Below are 20592 nucleotides of genomic sequence, written 5' to 3'. Positions count from 1 at the left end.
ACGTTGAAGGCAGTAATTAGTTGCTTTGTGTTCAATATGCAGATTATAAAATATAATAATAGTTTGTAAGGTATGCCGTTAGTAAAATAGCTGTGGTTGTTAGACCTTGGCCTGGCATGAGCTCTAGGAGGGAGTCCTGTCATATCAACATTTCCCATTGGCTTGGATTAGCTCTGTTTTACAAAGCTTAGCTTTCTGTTATACAATAAAAAAGATGTGACAAACTAGCATTTATTGTTCTATGTAAGAGTGTTCCTGTTTAACACATCAAAAAGCAGGAAAAAATATGTTTTGAGGATATTTGATTTTGTGAGAAATTTATATGAGCATAGAAATCAATCAGGTTTTGTAGACATATTTGTACAGGCTGTGGAAATGTTGGAGAAGAAACACAGGCCTCATAAAGACAGCTGGAGGAAAGCTTTTATTGCCATCATCATCATAGACACAGTAGGTGTAAATGCTTCAAGTGCTTATCTCCAAACCTAGAACACTGTTTTGCTGAAAACCAAGCATTTTATTCCAATAAGTCTTCTTYCTATTTTCCTACATAAATTTGAAAGAAACTGATTTGTGGAAATTGGAGATTAAGGGTTCAAAGTCTCTGAGAATTTTTCTTCTATTGTGAAAATACTTTACTAAAGCTTCACATTTGAAGTTTTGCTTAATTAAAAAAGGTGACTTTCAACAAAGTGATATTCATGATCATTGTGATTGTTTTCTTTTTTAAAAAATTATGATGTGCAGATTTTCAAACTGTGTCACAGCACTGGTGGATTTCTTGAGTTTCTGAATGTGTGCACCCTAGAATTGCTTATATTCTCGTCTGACTTCTTCATTCAAAATTCTTCTGTTCACTTGCTAAAGTTTTATTTAATTGTATCTTAAAGCACATCACTTCAGAATCATTAATTCCTGATTTGTTGGATACATGAGAGTTGCAACAAATCACTGAAAGTAAAAATGAACAAATACCTGTGCATTTACTGCACAGAAATGCTCCTAATTAAGCCTTAAATGTGATGACAAAACACATCTGTGCTTCATATGTCAATAACCCTGTTACACTCCTAAGCTTCTGCATGCATAGCTACTTTTAGCATGGCTACCTCCTTCACTTTGCACAATGGACTTTGGATTAAAATGCAATATTAAATTTAAAATACAATATTCCTATTGTGTATCTTTATTCAATATTCAGAAAAACAATAGGAAGACCAGACTGATACAAGAACACTAGCAATAAAGCAAAATGAGCCCTTATGCACTAATGCCTGAAAATTATTTTGGGATTTTTTTTTTCTGTTACATCTAACACTCAGAGCAGGGGAGTCTATATAGGTAAGCATATGGCAAAGTAAATTGAAGATCAATTTGTAGCCCTTTCTTAATCCATAATCCTTTATGCTTTCTTTCCTTGGTGTTTGGTTGAAGCCCACATTCTGCAGATGAAGAAGAGTACGATAAGGTAGTACATGAAGCTCTTCAGAAGAAGGATGACATATACTAAATATGCTGTCCTGTGCATTAACTGATCTGTAACAAATATAAGAAAGAAAAGTCTTTAATGTCAATATTCTATAGCCTCCTAAAAGATGGGTAGAAACGGAACAGTTGTAATCAGTTTACTGCTGCAATTACTCTGACACAATGGCACAGCACAAACACATACAAGATCTGACTGTCCTTTGAGTGGGTTTGTACTGCTAGTAAGTTCTAGACCAAGTGTGTTTCTTAGAACAAAACTGATTCTCAATGCCACTGGGTTATTATTCTCTGCAAAGGCAAGAGCATAATCGTAGTACTTCGAGCACTTAGTATAATGTTTGTTTGAATTGTTTTGTGTAGTATCTTTTGAACATAAGTGCTCATCATTCTTCCTAAATCCCATTCAAGCCAAAAAAATGTCCAAATTTCTGGGCAATTGGTAGATTGATGTAGCTGAAGTGTTTAACTACTCCAAGTTTAAAAAWGTGGCACTTATTGCAGGCTAATAATCTAGCAACCCAAAGAACATCTGTAGCATCCTAATAAAGCTACCTGATAAAGGTAGGAAAGCCCCTTATAATCCACAACAGAAGTTAGTTCAGAGTAGTGCTGAAGTGTTTTTGAGTGACAGACCCCAGACTTAAAAGATTTTCTGTATTCCATTTAGAAAGAGAATTATTTATGGTGTTCAGAGCATATGTAGCAATATCTTGCTTGACATGCATCACTTTCCCACATTTTAATACATTAAATTACCTCTGTTAAAAACTGTTTTGCAGTCCTCTTCCTGAGGAGCAGTCTTCATAGAATCTATGGAATCTACTGGATAGAGAGTTTAAATGCTCCAGTTAGGCTTTTCTTTAATTTTAACAAACATGAATCGAGAAGTAGGGAAAAAAAGAGGCTGTACAGCAACAGGGCTGGGAAGATGGAAAGTTAGTTTTAAATAACAAAAAATTATGTTTAAGATCAGGCTGAAAAGCAGATATTCAGAAGTGGCATTCATTTGCAGAGAGAATTTTGAAGAGGAGAAATGCTCAAAGAAGTGGCTGGGTCTTTGTTGCTGTAAGTGGGATATACATCTTTGCCCTTTCAGGAATGTGTCCATTAGGCTGTTCCTTGGCAAAGTCTGTTTTTTTCTGGAATGGGAGTCTGACCACCTGATCTTGTCATTGAAGAAACTGAAGTCTATTTGCCTTCACAACCTACTGTTATTAGAAATGCAGAATAATTTACATTGGAAGAGACTTCAGTTAATATTTTACTGGTTGTTCAACACCAAAGAATAATGTTGTGGAGTGTATGATCTAAACTTTCCCTATTGGGAATCTTGGTGCTACTTTTTTTTCTCTAAAATACACCATTTTTGTTCTTGAAGTAGGAAATGTGAGTTTGTTCCTGGTTATGTTGTTTGTATGCATTGATACAAACATTAAAGACATTTATTTTRTATATTTAAATACATCCTTCATCTAAATAAGATATATTTTAAAATGTATTTTTGTCAGAATATATTTTGAAGGTTGAAATGTAATTGTTATTTATGGCCATGCTCTCACTCATTGGAGTTAGGTAATTTAGAGTAAGTTAAACAGAGATAGGTATGGAGAGAAGATTAATCCAATTTAGACCACTTTTCTTATAGATTATTTAAACAATTTGCATTGAGTATAAGTTACTTTTTCTTTAAAGTTGCATTGTCTTTCAGATTTGGCTTTGCATAATCAACCTTTCCACAATTAAAAACAGAATCTTATTTTAATACATATTGCTGGACTATGGGTAAGTAGTATATTTAAAGTTCGTTCTACATCATCAGTAACCTCATTCTTAACTCCTTCGTTTTCTATAGCTGTGACTATTGTCGGGGTGTCAGAAGGGCTTACACCTGTAGGCTATTAGAATTAATACTGTTTTCAGTATTACTTCTGTAAGATGAGAAGTATTAATAGACAGGTTTCAGCGCAGACCTTTTGGAGCTGTGCTGATTTACACCTGATGAAGTTCAAATATTTTTCTCTTAAAATGGGATGCATATTTGGGGACCATAACATAGACAGGATTACTTTTCCTGGGAAAACTTCTGTCGTTTCTCCAAACTGCTTGGGTGTTTTAGCTGTTCTGCCTAGGAGTACAGATGTCTTCAGAAACAGTAATAGAAAGTATTATTACTCTAATTTTATTGTAAAAAAGTATGTCTATAACATTATTTCAAATTACATCTTTAATGTGGAAATATACCTTGTGCTGGCAGTGAATCCTTTTTCTCTTCGTGCTCGTATTTGCAGTAATACTTCTTGTCTTTGTTCTCTGCTGGTACAGTTAACCAACTGGCAATTGAGTATTCATCCTCTTTTGTGGACTGCCAAGTGTCACCTTTTACTACATTGTCTGTTATCTCCTTTTCTTCATCAGTCCATGTCACCCTAATAAGTTCTGGGTAGAATTTCTCAATTATGCAAACATACATTATCTGATTTCCATGTTTTTTCTGCAGGATTTCAGTGTTTGCTGGTGGAGAACTTCCTTTTTCTGGATGGGTTATTGGAGGAAAAAATTTAAAAACAGAGAGTTGGAAGATCAGTAGTGTACAGCAAATAAATATACACCCAAAAATACGAATTCTGAAGAGTGTCAAAATAAATTCCTTATTAACAAATGTTAATATGTAAATATAAATGCTCTTTTGAGAAATGTTATGAAACTGAAATACTGTTGAAGATATAAATATTAATTAATTTCTCTTGTAACTGAGTTAGAAAACTTCAGGTGGCTACAGGAGGGCCTGTATCCCACAACCTTCCAAGCAGTACTGCTGTCAGAAAGTGCATTTGCCTGTTCAAGTCTCCGACAATTATTAAATAATAGCAATATTTCCTGAACAAGCTTAATTTATTCAAAAAGAGGAATTTAATATTGCTTTATAATATTTTTGCAAAAACAAGTACATTAAAATTTTGTCTCCGGAATACCAAAGGTAAACCACCTACCTTTAAAATCTTAGTAGACTTATGCCCCCGAATTGTCCCCACTGCTTTATAATTAATATCTGCAATATCTATTGATTTTTTAGAAGCAAATATTAATTGTATGATTTTTTTGTGGGGTGGAGGAAGAGAAGGCAACAACAATTTATAATTGCTTTGGTTTTGAGGCATTCCATGTATTTACCAGGTGATGATTTTTTATGAAGATGGGAAAATGGAATCACAAAATGCCCTGGCCACCAAAGGTTGCAAATGCCATTTTGCCATACTAGACACATTTAAATGATTGAATTAACATCTGAAAATGAAAAACCAAAACTAAACTAAAGCAGAAGAACATAGTATAGCTAGCTAACRTTTTCACATCTAAGCAGCATATCTTGCCATCACAAGGTTGACACAGGTGTTGTGCTTTGGGAAACATGCTCAGTATGAGTATACATTAATATACTTTAAATTTAAAATGAGCTGTTTCCACAAGCTAACTGTAGGTAATCTCCATTTCATTTGCCTCTCTGGATTAAGCCTTATGTTATATTAGAGGAGGCAAAATCATCCAGATTTTGTCCACACTGACATGAAGTTTTGGTATTATTTACGTGGATAGTAAATTTAACAGTCTGATTTAGGTATATATGAGCAGTGAGTACATAGGCAGTACTCAAAGGCAATCATTTTTGTCTATGCTTAACTGCAAGAGAAGGCTGTATACAATTTTCAAAACTGAAAGTACTGCTTAAAAGTATTTTTTAAATGCAGAAGAAACATTTTAGATGTTCCCTTATCCCACTTTTTAATTCCTATGTAAATCTCTGCCACTGAATTTGAGCAATTAGATGCATGGGGTTTAAATTGTGGTCTGGCTGAGTGGTCCAGTTTTCATGCATTGGTAGAAAACACATTACTATATGTATCTTTGTTTAAAAGCTTCCCCCTTTCTTTGAATGATCTGACTGTTCTAGAGAAATCTTCTACATTGCATTCTCCCTAAAACAACTTAATGATTCTTTGAAATATTTCAGACTCAATGTTTAAACAGAAAGATGACCTGACTATCTTCAAAAGGACGTCTACCTTTCATATATTAAGAATTTTCTTCATTTTAGAGATATCATTAAAATGACAATGTGGACTGGATTCTGTTGTACCAGAAATAAAATCGCTAACAACTTTATAGTCCTCAAACATTAATTTAGGAGTTAATTTTATCTTCTTTATGCATCAGTCCTCCCAAGGATGTAAGATTAAAATAATTTTTAAAATTATTTATTTTTTCCAGAGCATATATATCCGGAAGACCATGAAGTAGCTCTTATCCCCATGATATTGCACTCTACAAAGCTTCATGACTATTTTAGAGGCTTCTTTAAATTTTCAAAGCTTAGTAAATTGTTCTGACTAATTTTGGTACATCAAATAGTATGTAAATAAAATAAAAAAATAAATAAAATGTATGTAAACATATATTATTCTCTTAGATTGTTAAGTCTAAATAGAGAGGTGAGAGAGATCCTTCCAGCTGCTAGTTCATCCTGCTCATTTTAGAGACTTCTGTTAAGATGGAATAATTTCCACCACTGGAATTGCTGATGTCATTCCATTTATCATAAAAACACCCTAGGTGCGTAGCTTAAATGGAACACCTAAATCATACCACAATACTGAGGAAACACATTGCTTGAATAATTACAGCTGTGTGCATGCATTGAAGTGTCTCATGTACATATATGGGTAAATGGATGACAGTGGAGAATTGAAGGAATCGATTTTTGCTTATTTATGTATATATGTGTTTGTATGTGAGAAAAAAATCTTTGTATGCATGTTCCTGAAAAAAAGGATGAAAACTTGCAGAATTGGCTGCAGGTTTTGATGTATTCTCAGGCTGCAAAGTCATTGAACTCAGCAAGACAGTTTAGACTGGCTTTTCTGGGCAAATTATCTGCTCCTTTCTGAAGAATTTTAAAGTAATGAGCTTGTACTCCTCTGTCAGTTTTTATTTAGTAAAATATTGAAAAATTTTGTGGTTTACCTGGTTAAACAGCTTTCTAAGGCAGGTTTTAAGAGGTATGTAGGTTTTACTTTTTCACATAATATACAGTATGAGCAAACATTTCTTAAGCTAACATTTATCTTCTCTCTCATGTAACAATGTAGTGAAGCTGCAAAACATTGTTCAAACAAAATCTTGGACTTAGGTTCATAATAAATAAAATATTGAAAAATTAAATTAAAAATATATCTTTATATAGGTTAGCTGTCAAAAGTTTTTTTTWAATTAAACTCCGTTACAGTTTCTTTATAAGTATCTCTAAATAAGATTTATGAATAAGGTCACTGAGTTCTTAAACCGAAATTTTAATTCTCACTACTTGGATGATTCTATAAAATAGAGTAATTTTGTACTGACACTCAAAGCTCCTCTGTTCCACTTCAAGCCAGTGGGAGTTGAAGGCATTGATAAATAGCATCCTTGTCCTGCTTGACAGCGATTTCAGGGATTATAACTGGTAATGATATAGTATAGTCCTGACCTACCATGAGCCCTTCCAGATACCTTAAAATGCTGTCAGCCGTCATTCCAAAGCTTTCCCATTACAAAACTTAAAAACATAAGACTGTGAAAACACTTACTGGAGATGATGAGTTTTGCGCCAGAACCAAATACCAAATACCCTCCCACAATCATACATTCCTTTACAGAAACTGCTATCTGAAGGATGGGATGCCATCCAGAGGGACCTGGACAAGGTCAAGAAGTGGGCCCATGGGAATTTCTCGAGGTTTAACAAGACCAAGTGCAAGGTGCTGCACCTGGGTCAGGGCACCCCCTGGTATGAACACAGGCTAAGGGATGAGCAGATTCAGAGCAGCCCTGGGGAGAAGGACCTGTGGGTGCTGGTGGATCAGAGTTTGGACATGAGCCAGCAATGTGCACTCACAGCCCAGAGAGCCAAATGTGTCCTGGGCTGCATGAAAAGCAACATAGCTAGCAGGGCAAGGAAAGGGATTCTGCACCTCTTCTCCCCTCTGGGGAGACCTCACTTGGAGTGCTGAGTCCAGCTCTGGAGTCCCCAGCACAGGAAGGACGTCAACCTGTTGGAGTGAGTCCGGAGGAGGCCAACAAATTGATCAGATGGATGGTGCCCCCCTCCTATGAGGAAGGGCTGAGAGGATTGTGACTTTTCAGCCTGGAAAAGAGAAGGCTTTGGGGTCACCTAATTTTGGCCTTCCAATACCTGAAGGGTACTTAGAAGAAAGATGGAGAGAGACTTTTTTACAGGAATACATTGTGACAGGACAAGGGGGAATGACTTCACACTGAAAGAGAGTAGGGTTAGATTAGATCTGAGGAAGAAATTGTCTGCTGTGAGGGTCGTGAGGCACTGGAACAGAGAGTCGAGAAAAGTTGTTGATATCCCATCCCTGGAAGTGTTTAAGGCCAGGYTGGATGGAGCTCTGAGCAGCCTAGTCTAGTGCAAAGTGTCCCTGGCCACAGCACTGGGTGTTGAACTAGATGATCTTTAACGTCCCAGGCCATTCAATGATTCTGTGATTTTGGCTGGAAAAGTACCAGATGTAACAACTGTAATGTGAACAATAAGTTTCTATTGATTTGGCTACATGAACATAGAATATTTGGATTCAATCTCAGTTAATGCCATTCACCAAGAACCTTATCCTAAGTCCTGGGTTTCTCCATTTCTTAATGATCTTAAGTTCTTAAATGTGAAGTAACTATGCTGTTTTACTCTAGTAATGAATCAAAAGCCTTTGCCTCATAAAGACCAAATCCTACAGAATTAGAGTGATGTTTGAAAATAATTTATTTTACACTGCGGGTAGGAAAAGCATGACAACTACCTGATTAGGTAGGTAAGGAAGGTAAAAACCATGCTTATCATGCCACAGATATTTCCAGTGAATTATAGATATGATTTATTTAGTCTGTCTGGCATAAATTATTAAAATCAATCTTTCCTTGATATCTTAATATAAGTTTATGTATTAACCAGGCTTAAAACACTTAGTAGCAATAGTTCCTCTGCCGTGTATTTGTTTAGTTGTTCACTTCAGGATTATGGCATTTAGAGCACATGTATTAGGGAAAAAAAATTGTCTTCCACTATTCATTAAAATAAATGTCTCTGCCAGAAAGAAAAAAAGAAGGATGACTTCTTCATTAAGCAATTATTAAGCAGTATTTCACCATAATGCTGAATAATTAATTAATTTTTAAGCAGTTATTAAACTACGAGAAGAATTTGGAGGTACTAATTTATTCTACTGCCAAAGTGCTGTGTATGTGACAAAATAATTAGCAACACATTATTTCACTTTTACCAGCCTAGTTCAATAAGATTTTTTGCAATGATCATTGCATACTGCTCTTTGTATCTGTATTAGAAAGAGGTTTTCTTTTATTATGCTGCTTGATTCCCTGCTAATTCCTTCAGTACACTGGAGGAAAGAATGAGGTCTCTGAAAATTATTACAGACCATTTTCCACCAGATTTCTAGGAGAACTGTAATCTAAAGTGGCTTGAAATAGCTCTTTTTTAGACATGTTTGTAATCCTAAACCACTGTGTTATGAATACCACAAGCTCAGTATAGGAACAGCGAGCTGGGGAGGAAAATCCTGCACAAGGAATGGTGCCAACTGAGGCTCTAAGAGGGCTGAGTGCCTCTGAGATATATAGACTCATCTATGTGACCACTCCAAGCTCCTATAGCTTATTGCATGAATAAAACATACAACTTACCGGAGACAATGAGTTTTGTACCTGAACCAAACACCTTGTTGTAATAACCAATCACAGTGAATAAAGCCTTTACAATATCATTGCAGCTCAGTTGTGTTTACATAGGTAAATAGTACTCCAAAAAAAAAAAAAAAAAAAAAAAAAAAAAAAAAAAAAAAAAAAAAAAAATCAGTTATCAATTGTAAGGCCCTACGAAAGTGGAAAAAAAGAGCAATCACCTAAAATAAACTAAAGTTTTTAAAAAATAGAAAACCTGGAATTTTTGAAGATGCATATATTGTTAAACGGACAGGATTAATCTCAACTAATTAGAGTCTTCTGAAAGTTTAGGTGGACAGTGTAGATGGAGCACCTTGGCTCCATCTCTGCTTTCTGGAAACAGGCAGCATCATTAGAAGATCTATTTGATCAGTTGTTGGTGAAGTAATTTGCTCCTTATACACCTCCCCAAGATCTGACCTAGAAATGGTGAACATTTTGGAGAGATCTGAGGATCATCAGACTATTGAACAATATTTTTGTTATCAGTAACATGAAGCAAAACTGCATCAATTGGACTCAAATCTCCCACTGACAAGACACCCTTTTCAGCTGGCCAAAATTAGCCAAACTGCTTTCATCTCAGATGCTTAGGTGAGCCAAATTACAAGCACACATCACAGCACCTAGGGTTTACTAGAAGCAAAATATTTTGAATAGTAGTAATAATTAATAATAAGCAGTTTCTGCAAAGCTAGGGAGAGAGAACAACCTTTCAGCTATGTCTATGTTAACTGTCAACTTACTGTGCTGGGCATATCTCAGATAACTCACTCATTTGGTATAGTCAGATACAGTCCTAAAGAAAAATGTTTTTCTTTTCAAAGAATATATACAACACAGAGGTTGGAAATATTAATTTCAGATTGAATTAGGAATATCACAAAAGACAAATATGCATATTTAGAGAAAAAACATCTTTTTCTTCTCCAAATGCTTTCTTTTCCATATTTAAATTCCTTTTTACACAGAAAATCATGATGGGATAAGTTATAGGTCTGTGCTGCAATAGCTGTTGTGTTTCCCCCATTTCATGCGTAAATAGAAAATCACACACACAAAAATACATTATGGGAATGCTATTCAAAGGGGAAATTCTGAAAAGCATTCAGAACTGTTAGAATTAGAGACAATTAAAATAGCAGAGCACTWCATGCCAGCCAATATCTAACTGTATTGAAAAGCATTTCAGAAGTAGTCAAGTTTTACGTTTTGTACTTACTTGAAACCCTAACTTCAGTTCCACTTCCAAATATTTTGACATCAGGATCCCACAGTCTGATAATGCTTAGCAGTATCTCCTGCACCGCACTTTCCTTGCACAGGCTACAGAAAAAGCCTCCCTGATTTAGAGGCTGGTGATAAATCTGAGTGCAATAGCTGAATTTTCAACATTAAGTAGAGTGCCATTTATAGAAATACTTCAATTTTTGTAGTAAGAAAAAAAGTTCTGAAAAATTTTGGTCAGAGGCATGGATAGAAAACATTTTAAATTTCTCTGTAACTCTCCTTGCCTGTTTGCAATTTGACTTAATTGTAGCCACCTTGATAATGTCATGTAGTTTCTGAGCAACATATTGTAGACATTGCTATATGGTTTATACTGAAAACAGCATTCATTGTATTGTTTGCATAGCTTCATCACAATGAAAAATAATACAAATGCAAAAATAAACCAGCTATTTTCAGTAGAGCCAGGAACCAGAAATTACACTCAGGGAGGTTTTCTTCCCAGTCAATTTAGACCAGACAACCTCTGTCAATAAGAAACTTTTTCATTTCTCACTTGCTGTTCTGGGAGTTAACTTTCAAGCAATTCACTTTTGTTTCCTAGAACAGGATGAAACCATCCCAATATTTAAATTTTTTACCCCTTCTCATTTTTCCATTTCCCCATCTTTTATAAGTATTCAGCATTTGCTCTAGAAGTAATCTCTATTCACAAGATTAATATATTTATTGATGAACTGCCTACCCAACTGGGGTGTCATGCACAGTTCACAAACAAAATATAATGTATGAGGAAGAAGTTAATTTTCCTCACAGACTTTCATTCTTAATTATCTGAGAACCTGAATTATTCTATGAAAATCAGTTCAATTATAATGGTACTTACTAGAGACAATTAGCTTTGTTCCCATGCCAAAGTATTTGATCCAGGTGYTCCACACTATGTTTTGACTTTGCAAAAAACTAGTATGCTCTCTTGATCTACCATTGATGAAGGAAATCTCAATTTTTCCCAATCATCCCTGCGAGTCTGTGTGAAGGCCTGGTCCTTGGCTGCTGGGAGGTCGTCAGGAATTTCAGATGTGCATCTGGATGTTCAACGGATAGCTAATATTCTTCAGAGAAAATCTCTTTCCTGAAATGTTACAAATTTGTTAGCTAACGTCTCCACTTATTTCTTAGAATAAGATGAAAGCTTTTCTTTGATTGTAGATAACAAATAAGAATACAGAGTTCTGCCTGTAAAAAACCACCACCTTCCGGTGGAAATCTTGCTCTTTACCAAAAGTGCACACCTTCAATTACATGACAACAAATACTACTAGCATGGAGTTAATTTTTCATTGTCTGAACATGGAAGAGGGAAAGGAAGGAGAGATAGTTTCAAAAACATTGTGAAGACGGCTGTGTGCTGCAGGTTGCATTTATTGCCCCAAGTACATGGTTATTGTCTGCCCATCTCCAGGAAGCACTCCAGGCTTTGATACAGCAGCTGACTGTTAGCTTTTCGTGTACTAGCTGGTTCAAGACGGAGGTTTTTCCTTGTGCAGTGTTCTCTTATGAAACAGCCAAAGATAACATCAGGGGAGTCACCACTACTGTCAGTCAAACAGCCTGCATGTTTAGTTTAGCACTTAAAATAAATTGAGTTAGAGTACTTCTRGGATGTCATGTAGCATACTGACTGCAAAATTATGTTGAGAAATTGCTCTTTGCAGCTAAAGGGAGGAACTACAGAGTGAAAGTCTTTCAGCTGAAGTAGGTGTGAAAAACCTCAGGGGTCTACTTTGAAGTCTTCTGGACAGAAACATCCTAATCACAACCACAAATCAAGGGTAGGAGTGATGTAGACAGAGAATGATGCTGACTGGTGCTTTTCCTGCTGTGCCCTTAGACATGCAGACAAAGAAACCACCTATCTGGGTTCCGGCCAGACAAGACTAATTTTTGCAGTGGACAGGGGACTGCATGGCTAGGACACGCAGGTTATCCCACACCACCTCACCTTAATTCTGGATGGGGGGGAAGGGAGCCTGTTCAAGGGGAGAAGGGGTTCCTTCTAGTCAAGAACATGTGGCTGAGTGAGGAGTTGGGTAATGCTTGTTCTGGACCGGAAGGAGCAGTCAGCTAATGCCAGTTCCAAGCAATCACATGGGAATTGTATTGTATGGTGCACACTTCATTATTAACATTGTTGCTGTTGTTTGCTTTCTTATCCAGTTTTGCCTTTTGTGCCTCCAATCCTGTTCTCCAGCCCACTGGAAAGGACTAGGGGGAACAAATGAGCATGACATGGTTTGAAGAGTTTCCGTGGGAGCACTACATTGGGGAGTACCACTCCTAAACCATTATAGCCTTATTTGGTGTCCAAATGGGGTATGAAATATTGAGGTAACAGCAGGTCTCTCCAGAGCCAGTTGAAAACAAATTTGATCCCTAAAATAGTAGATGTGTGTTGATGACAGGAGGGCTAATGATAACGCAGATTTTGAGAAGAACATTTGCGCACAGTTACCTGCTCTTTGGAGTGGCAGAAAAAGATTGGGCCTTTCAGCAGCTCGCTCAGATGGAGTGAGAAGACTTGGTGGAGTGGCACAGTTACAACCTCATGGTTCAGATGTTGTGGGTAGGTTTTTTTTGCATTGATGATCTTTGAGTTTCTATCACAGTGAGGATCCCAGTAGGCACAGTAGTAAGTGGCAGCATCATCTGGAATTACATCTTTTATTGTAAGAACACACCGCTTCTGGATAGAAATCCTTTCAACCATGTATCTGTTTGCTTGAAAGCCACTTTCAATGGTAACTTTTCCTCCTGAAAAGAATAGGAGCCTCTCTGGAGCTTTACCCTCCTTCTGCTGATACCAGTGTATGACGATGCCATCAAAATTTGCTTCTAATGTTTGAATTTCACATGTCATCCGTGCACTTTTTTGGAACTTGGTGATAGATATAGGACTCTGCATGGGAATTTCCTGTGCAAATCCATCTAGGAAAGAGAAAAGGAGAATTATGTCAGCTGTAATTCAGGGATTTGGAAAGATGTCTGTTAAAAAGCAATGGGTGCCCGTGAGGAGAGGTAGGAAAATAAAAACGTCCTTACAAGCCCAGGAGGCTGTGGCCACAAGCACTACAAGCAGCAGCATGTTTGCTTGTCACAGTTTGCTCTCATTGAGGAAGAGAATGAAAGGGACTCCGGATGGGGACTGTGTTGTGTGGAAAGAGGAAGTAGCTGTCTTAAATTGTCTTGAGCAATGGATCTTCTGTGTGGGGTGTGTCGTGGGTTTAAAAGTAAAACCATGACAGGTGTCTTTACAGAAAACCCTTTCCAGGCTGACAAATACCAAAATTGGTAAAGAGGCTGTAGTACTGTTTGTTTTTCAAGTAAATGTGGAAAACACTGAAAAATCCAAGGATTGTGGCCCTGTAAAACTCTACTCAGAGTGACTGAGAAAAGGTTGCAAGTAAGAGCAGGTCCAGCTATGTATGATGGAGTGAAGGTTTCATCCTGGAGGYAACCCTGGTGGGCAGTGAGTATGTATCTCACCGGAGGCATGTAGAGAGGTGCGCAGTGTCAGAGTAGGTGGGGATGGCTGTTTGCTGCTTGAGCTTAGTCACTTAGCTGCAGGGTGCAGAAGTTCCATGGGTTCCCCTGTGCAGGTACTGCCCTCTACCAAAGCTGCTGAAGGCCATCAGCCTGCAGAGACTGTGGAAGCTCCACTGTGGAGATTTGCCTCTGCTTTGGTTTAGGGTGTGGGAGGAAATGCACAGCCACAGGATTTCAGTTTCATAGCTCAGCTGAAAGGCAAACACTTCTTGGAAATAAAGGCTGAAAAAYAAAAGAGAACAGCTGCTGTCAACCACCATTGCAGAGAGACATCTTGATGGGGGGGTCTGTGCTGTGGGGGACTCCCCTGTAACWGGGGAGCCTGGGCTGTGGCTCTCCGGGGGTCATGGAAGATGAGTTACTTCGTTCTTTCTTCTCCTGGAAATTGACCACATGCAGCATGCTGATGATAATTACATGTTCCTAAGTGGTTTGGAAAGGTGCATGTGAATGCAGACCTCTGAAGAGTCAGGCAAGGAGAAACAACTGCCTCTGTGTGGTGGAAATGAAAAGGATTCCTCTCTTCCCAGCCAATAACTTTAGGAAAGCCTGTTTAATTTTCTGTCAGGCCACCCTGAGGTGAAGGGAGGGAGAGTCAAGGAAGAGATCACTTATCCCAGCAGTCTCCTACACGGGCAGCTACAGCTGTTTCAGAGTGGAAACTGCATTGGCTATTTTATGTTGAGGACCTGAAATCAAGCCCCTGTTGCCAAAAACTACCATGTGTGAAACAGTAGCAGTACATTGCTATTCTTCTGATCACAAAGCAGAAATCCGTCAGGCAACTGATCCTAGATAAAGAGTTAAAGGAATAAGCCAGTGGCTGGCTCTCACATGATTAAATGCCTAATTTACAGATGCTGTCTAGGTTTTGTACGGTAAGCTTTCTAGTACAGTAAGTCTCCAAGTAGGAATAATTACTGGCCAAGCATGATAGTGTCTATTCCAAGAAGACACGTTTAGTGGCCAGAATATTGTTTTGAAAAATACCTTTCCAGGTTCAAATGATCACTAAACATACTTGTCTATGACATCACTGATAAAATGGCCAAAATCCATTTTGCAAAGAGCTTAGTTATCTAAAGCTATCTTTATAACATCCCCTTGTACGTGACTGCTGACTAATCCTGATCACCTTCTTCTACTTCCTGTGTCTGTAGATAATTTCCAGGATTATTGGCTCCACATCTTGCCACATTTTATCAGGCACCATGGACTTAAGTATATTCAGTTTAAGTGCTCACTAGCCCAGTCTTCCTCCACCAAAGCTTATGTCTTTCTTGCTCCAAACTTTCTGTCTGGTCTCAGGGGCCTGGGATACATGAAGGCCATTCTTACTGGTGAATGCTGAGGCAAAGGTAGTACTGAGTACCTCAGGTTTTTCCATGTCATAAATCACAAGTTTCTTTGCCCTGTCCAGTAGCCTTCCATAGTCTTTCTTTTGCTGCTGCTATATTTGTAGAATCCTTTCTTGTTCCCCCTTACATAATTTGCAGAATGCAATTCTAGCTGGGTTATTGCTTTCCTAAACCCATCTCTGCATGGTTGAAGAGCAGGTCCATACTCCTTGATCACCTGCCCTTGATTCTGCCTCTTTTGTACTTCATTTTTATGCCTGAGTTAAGTCAGAAACTTTTTGCTCATTCATGAGTGATCTTACTGCTTCTACTTGGTTCTCTAATTACCAGGCTGGACCTTTCTTGAATTTGGAGATTCTTGAATATCAACCAGCATTTGTGGACACTTCTCTCCAGGGTTACATCAAGGTGATGCCTCCAAACAGATCTCTGAAGAGCTTTGAAGTCTGCTGTCATGAAGCCCCGCCTTTTTCCCTGTTGCCCTCTCTCAGGAGTGTCAACACCACTGGCTCATGGTTACCACTGTCCTGACCTTTCCATCCACAACAAAGTCCAGCAGAGCGCTTTCCCATGTTGGCTACTCAATCACCCATGTCAGGAAGTTGCTGCCAACTCAATCCAGAAACCTCCTAGACTGGATGTGAGAAATCCTCAGATCCCACAATACAAAGACAAAAGGCAATCTGACTGAAGTTAACATCTGATGTCACAGGTACCACAATCTATTTTTCAAGTAGCTGAGGAGGACAGAAACATCCATAGCAAGATGTTATATATTCAAATCACATAGAAATGTTAGCAAAAACAATGTTCAGAGCCTGTGGAAATAGAAAGCCATCACTATGGAGGTAATTGTGTTAATTCTTTAAGGTCCAGATGCATTAGACAAGTATCTCAAAGGATGCTGAACATACACATGCTAATTCAGAAAATTTAAGGAATGAAAGCATCTCAGTGTTCCAGGAAAATGTGTCAGGAAAATGTGTCAGGAAAATGACAGCTTTCCCGGAACCAGTCTTTGTAACCAGTCCTGGAACTAGATTGTAGAATCTGATTTCTAGAACTCTGTACACTTAACTCAGAGAATCTCTGCTTGTCTGGGACATACCTCATGGCTGAGGACATAAATTTATGCCTTAGACACACATGGTGAAAAATTGTGACAATAAAATTAGGTTTCCTGGGCTATCGTAGGAGTTTTTAGTTACTGAAATGCAAAGGAAGGGAAAAGGAAAATATGATAGAGGATTTGCAAGATCACATGGTCTTCCCTCCTTCTTTGATATTCCTGTCTTTTTTTTTTTTTTTTCAAGTGAAAATACTGAGGGCATGAAGAAATGTTGCTCTGCTTGCTAGGATTCCAACAGAGAAGAGAAATTCACAGCTCACACATAGAGACAGGTTGTGTTCATTGTCAGGTGATTGCTTTCAGAAGAATCTAGCCTTCATTTTAAGAACAATGTTTCATATATTTACCTTAAAGTGACAAGAAGACTCCACTTTCTGGATGTTGCAGATATATCTGAGTACTGAAATTATATACTGGTTGTCAACATCATATATCTGTTATTATAAGACATTGTTGTTTTTCCTCTCCTGCTGCGGAAAATCATGAAAGGGATAGAATAAGGAAGTATTTGAATTTTTAGCAGAGTTCAGAACTTGTGGTTCAAAGCACAAAGAGTCTTTTTGTAAGGCTTATCTTTGCCCGGCTAATGCTGTGGTTCCTTGATAAAACCAGTATGCACAGTAATAAATTCCAGAGTCCCTCGGCGTTAAAGAATTTATCGTGAGACCATATACAGGCTCAGTAGGATGATTCCGAGCTTGAAATTTATTTCTATCGTTGCTGTCGTCAAAAACAGGCGTCCCTCCTGACACGTACAGAATCCTCTTTGGTGGCTCCCCGGGAAGCTGCCTGTACCAGTGCATGACAGTTTTGTCCCCCAGTCGGCATGACATGCTGGCAGACATGCCTTTCACCTGCTTCTGCAGCTCAGGGGTTTGCACTGGTGCTGACTGCATGTCTACACCTGGAAGTGAAAGCAGAGAAATTGTACAAGGGGAAAAGCTCCTGGAGTTTGGAACCAGGTCTGCGCTCACGGTAGACAGGAAGGAGAGAGGAGAGGCAAAAGGGCTTACAGGACCATAATGAAGTCGCAAGAAGGACTGGAAACAGCAACATACTGCCTGTGCAGACCTGAAAACGAAATAAATAGAGACAGAAACGTTATAAAGCCCTTCAGGTGGACAAAGTATCAAATGACTGGGAGGAGGAAATTACTCATTCAGCACATCCAATGGTTGTTCTTTGACTCACTACCACAGAGGGTGTTATATTTACTGACAAGCTAAACCACAGCAGAAATAGCATAGAAAGGACAAAATAAAATACTTGATCTGAAAAACTTCATCTGCCAACTACACTTTTATCAGACTTACCTGCTGAGAACACACATAAAAACCTCAAGTTGTTCAGCCTGGCCTTTCCCAAGGATGTTCTCTTCTTTTTAGACACCTCAAAGCTGTCCCACAATGTCAGCTGTCCCTGACATTCATGTTCCACCAGCCTTTTCTTAGAATGTCACAGAATCATAGAATGATAGAATGCTTAGTGTTGGGAGGGACCTTAAAGATCATCTAATTCCCCCCTCCACTCCATGGACAGGCATGTCACCATCTAGATCAAGTTGCTCAGAGCCCCATCCAATCTGGCCTTGAACACATCAAGGAATGGAGCATCTACAGCTTCTCTGGGCTGTCTGTTCCAGTGCCTCATCACCCTCAGAGTAAAGAATTTCACCCTCACATCTAATCAAAACCTCTTTCAGTTTAAAATTCTTCCCTCTGCTTTTATCATCATCTGCTCATGTAAAGAGTTGTTTTCCATAAGCCCCCTTGAGGTACTGGAAGGCTTCAATAAGGTCTCCCCTAAACATTTTCTTGTCCAGGCTGAAGAGCCCCAACTAGGCCTTAACTAGGGCTGTCACTGGTAGTGTCTGCCAAGGTTCAATATTGGGTCCAGAATTGTTTAACTCATTTATCAGTGACTTGGGGGAAGGGATAAATGCACCCTCAGCAAGTTCACTGATGACACAAAGCTGGGATGAGTGGCCAATACCCAAGAGTGCTGTGTCAACATGGTCTCTTGGGTTGAATTTATGATAACACACTATTCCTATACCCCGTCTGCTTGTATGCCCAAAAGGTTTCTGTGCCTTTAAATGCGACCTGGAAGAAGGGGCAGGGGCAGCTGGGAAGGCAGTGCAGGCAGTTAAAAGCTGGGGCTGCTGTGCAGCCATTGGCTTTTGGAACTAAGCTCGGTGCTGCGGTAGTTCTGCTCACTGCATGCAGGGGAGTTACGTTGTTGCCGCTTAACTAGCTCAGGTTTGTTAGCATGGGCAAACAGCTCTCCCTGGACTGCTACCCTTTCTGCGACTCCTGTGATTTTCTGGAGTGGATCAATGGGGCTGTGGTCTGGGAATCAGGAGGCAAGTGCTGCCTAGCCGGGTGCTGGCAGGGACAAGACGCGGGTGCTGCTTCGTCTCGTCCCGGACTCCAGACGAAGTCAAGCCAGCGACAAAAAAGCACACCAAGCCTTCAGTTTCATCCACAGTGAGGAGAGAACTTCCACCAGGTTCCCACTGTTGCCCGAGTGGCCACGTGGACTTTTCTTTTGTTTCTTTTTTCTTTTTCCCGGGACAAGAGCTGTGCCATTTTTTCCTTCACACCACATGCCGAGTGGCTGTGGGGGGAGTGGGACAGCGTGTGTTTCTGTACTTTTAAATATCTAACAGTTACTTTTTTATCTGTGTCCTGTGGGCACCTTGTTTTTTTAATAAACTATTTTTCTCTTCACATTTGCCCAAACTCCTGTTTCATATTGGTGGGAATAAATTATCAAACTTTTCACTTCAGAGGAAACATTTATCCTGTAACATTTCTCTCTGAAAATATTGTCTCAAACCGAGACACATGGCGGGCTTCAGCAGGTTGGAGAGATGGGCAGCCTACTTCCCAACTGAGGGCATCTGCATGCAACAGTGTGGCAAGGGGTCAGAGTTGTTTTAAGTCAGTGTGCAACTGATGAGGCTGGTTGAGGATGATATGAGCTGGGCTCTGTACTGCCCTCACACTAGGCTTGAGCAAGGTTTCAAAACCAAAGGATGCTKGGGGTGAAGGGGAGCCCTGTGAAGTGGAGCCTGCACAGCCTCGTGTTGTTTCAGTGAGGCACAAGAGAAGCAGTGCCTATGCACCAGCCTCTCCCTCTTCTCACTCCCCCTTCACCCTGAAAAGGGAACCTTGCTGTAAATCTCATCTGCTGAGGAGAAAAGRTGCAGAAAGACTGTCTGGCAAAGGTCAGACAGCAAAGGCTGCCTCAATACATGGAGGAGGGTGTTAAGATCTGGTTTTAAAATTATTAGAAATAACTGCCTCTGCCCAAAATAAGGTTCAAACGAGACCATATGCTGAAGTCAATAGCATATGGTATGATATGTAAATGAATGCTGAAGTCAATAGCATATGGTTATGATAGTAAGTATGAGAGAGACAGAGAGAGAGAGAGAGAGAGAGAGAGAGAAGGAGAGAAAAAGAGAGAAAAAGGAAGAGAAAGAAATAGACAAGAGGCAGGGGACAGAAAAGAGTGATAGAGACAGAATAAAGAAAATATCACTTCTCCATGGACCCCATCAGCAACCAATTGATCCTCTCCAGCTGATCTTCTTGGTGGTGAAGGCYCCCTCAAAAAGCAAAGAATCCCATGGATTTACATACATTCAGGCCRGGCTAGGAATGCCCAGGTACATCCCCCCAGGGGAGGGGACAATCTCTTGCAGCAGATTCTCGATCTGTTGCATCGCTTTGTGTCACGCTTTGTGTCACGTGTGATGCTATGGTGCAAGGCCTCTGGGGAGCAATTTGGGGAGTCTTTGAAGGATTATGACACCCCCTCGGCTGCCTCTCATGTGAATGTGACGTGGATGTGGTTTGTGGGGCTGGGGCTTCCACACCTGGGCCAGTTTGCGCAATGGAGGAGGGGTGWTCACTGCCTCTGACCAGAGGTTACACCATTTACCCAAAACCTCCTCTCTCTTCTTGTTTCGGCGGGGAGTCTGTG

The 20592-nt window shown here is 39.2% G+C and overlaps 1 protein-coding gene across 1 annotated transcript; it reads right to left on the bottom strand.

Annotated features, from left to right (window-relative positions):
* Positions 1-373: 373 nt before the first annotated feature.
* Positions 374-17668, bottom strand: LOC130574319 (immunoglobulin kappa light chain-like). Its single transcript, XM_057367486.1, has 6 exons — positions 17616-17668; positions 17176-17506; positions 9241-9293; positions 3730-4020; positions 2245-2310; positions 374-1536 (listed from the first exon to the last, which is right to left on the bottom strand). The coding sequence occupies exons 1-6, from the start codon at positions 17656-17658 to the stop codon at positions 1403-1405; spliced, it is 918 nt and encodes a 305-aa protein (XP_057223469.1). The 5' UTR covers positions 17659-17668; the 3' UTR covers positions 374-1402.
* Between the last annotated feature and the right edge of the window lie 2924 nt (positions 17669-20592).

The sequence above is a fragment of the Malurus melanocephalus genome, unplaced genomic scaffold (genome assembly GCF_030028575.1).
Source record: "Malurus melanocephalus ecotype Western Australia unplaced genomic scaffold, MMel_1.1 scaffold_79, whole genome shotgun sequence".
NCBI lineage: Eukaryota > Metazoa > Chordata > Aves > Passeriformes > Maluridae > Malurus > Malurus melanocephalus.
Note: the sequence above shows the minus strand (reverse complement) of the source record. Positions and strands in the feature narration are given on the sequence as shown.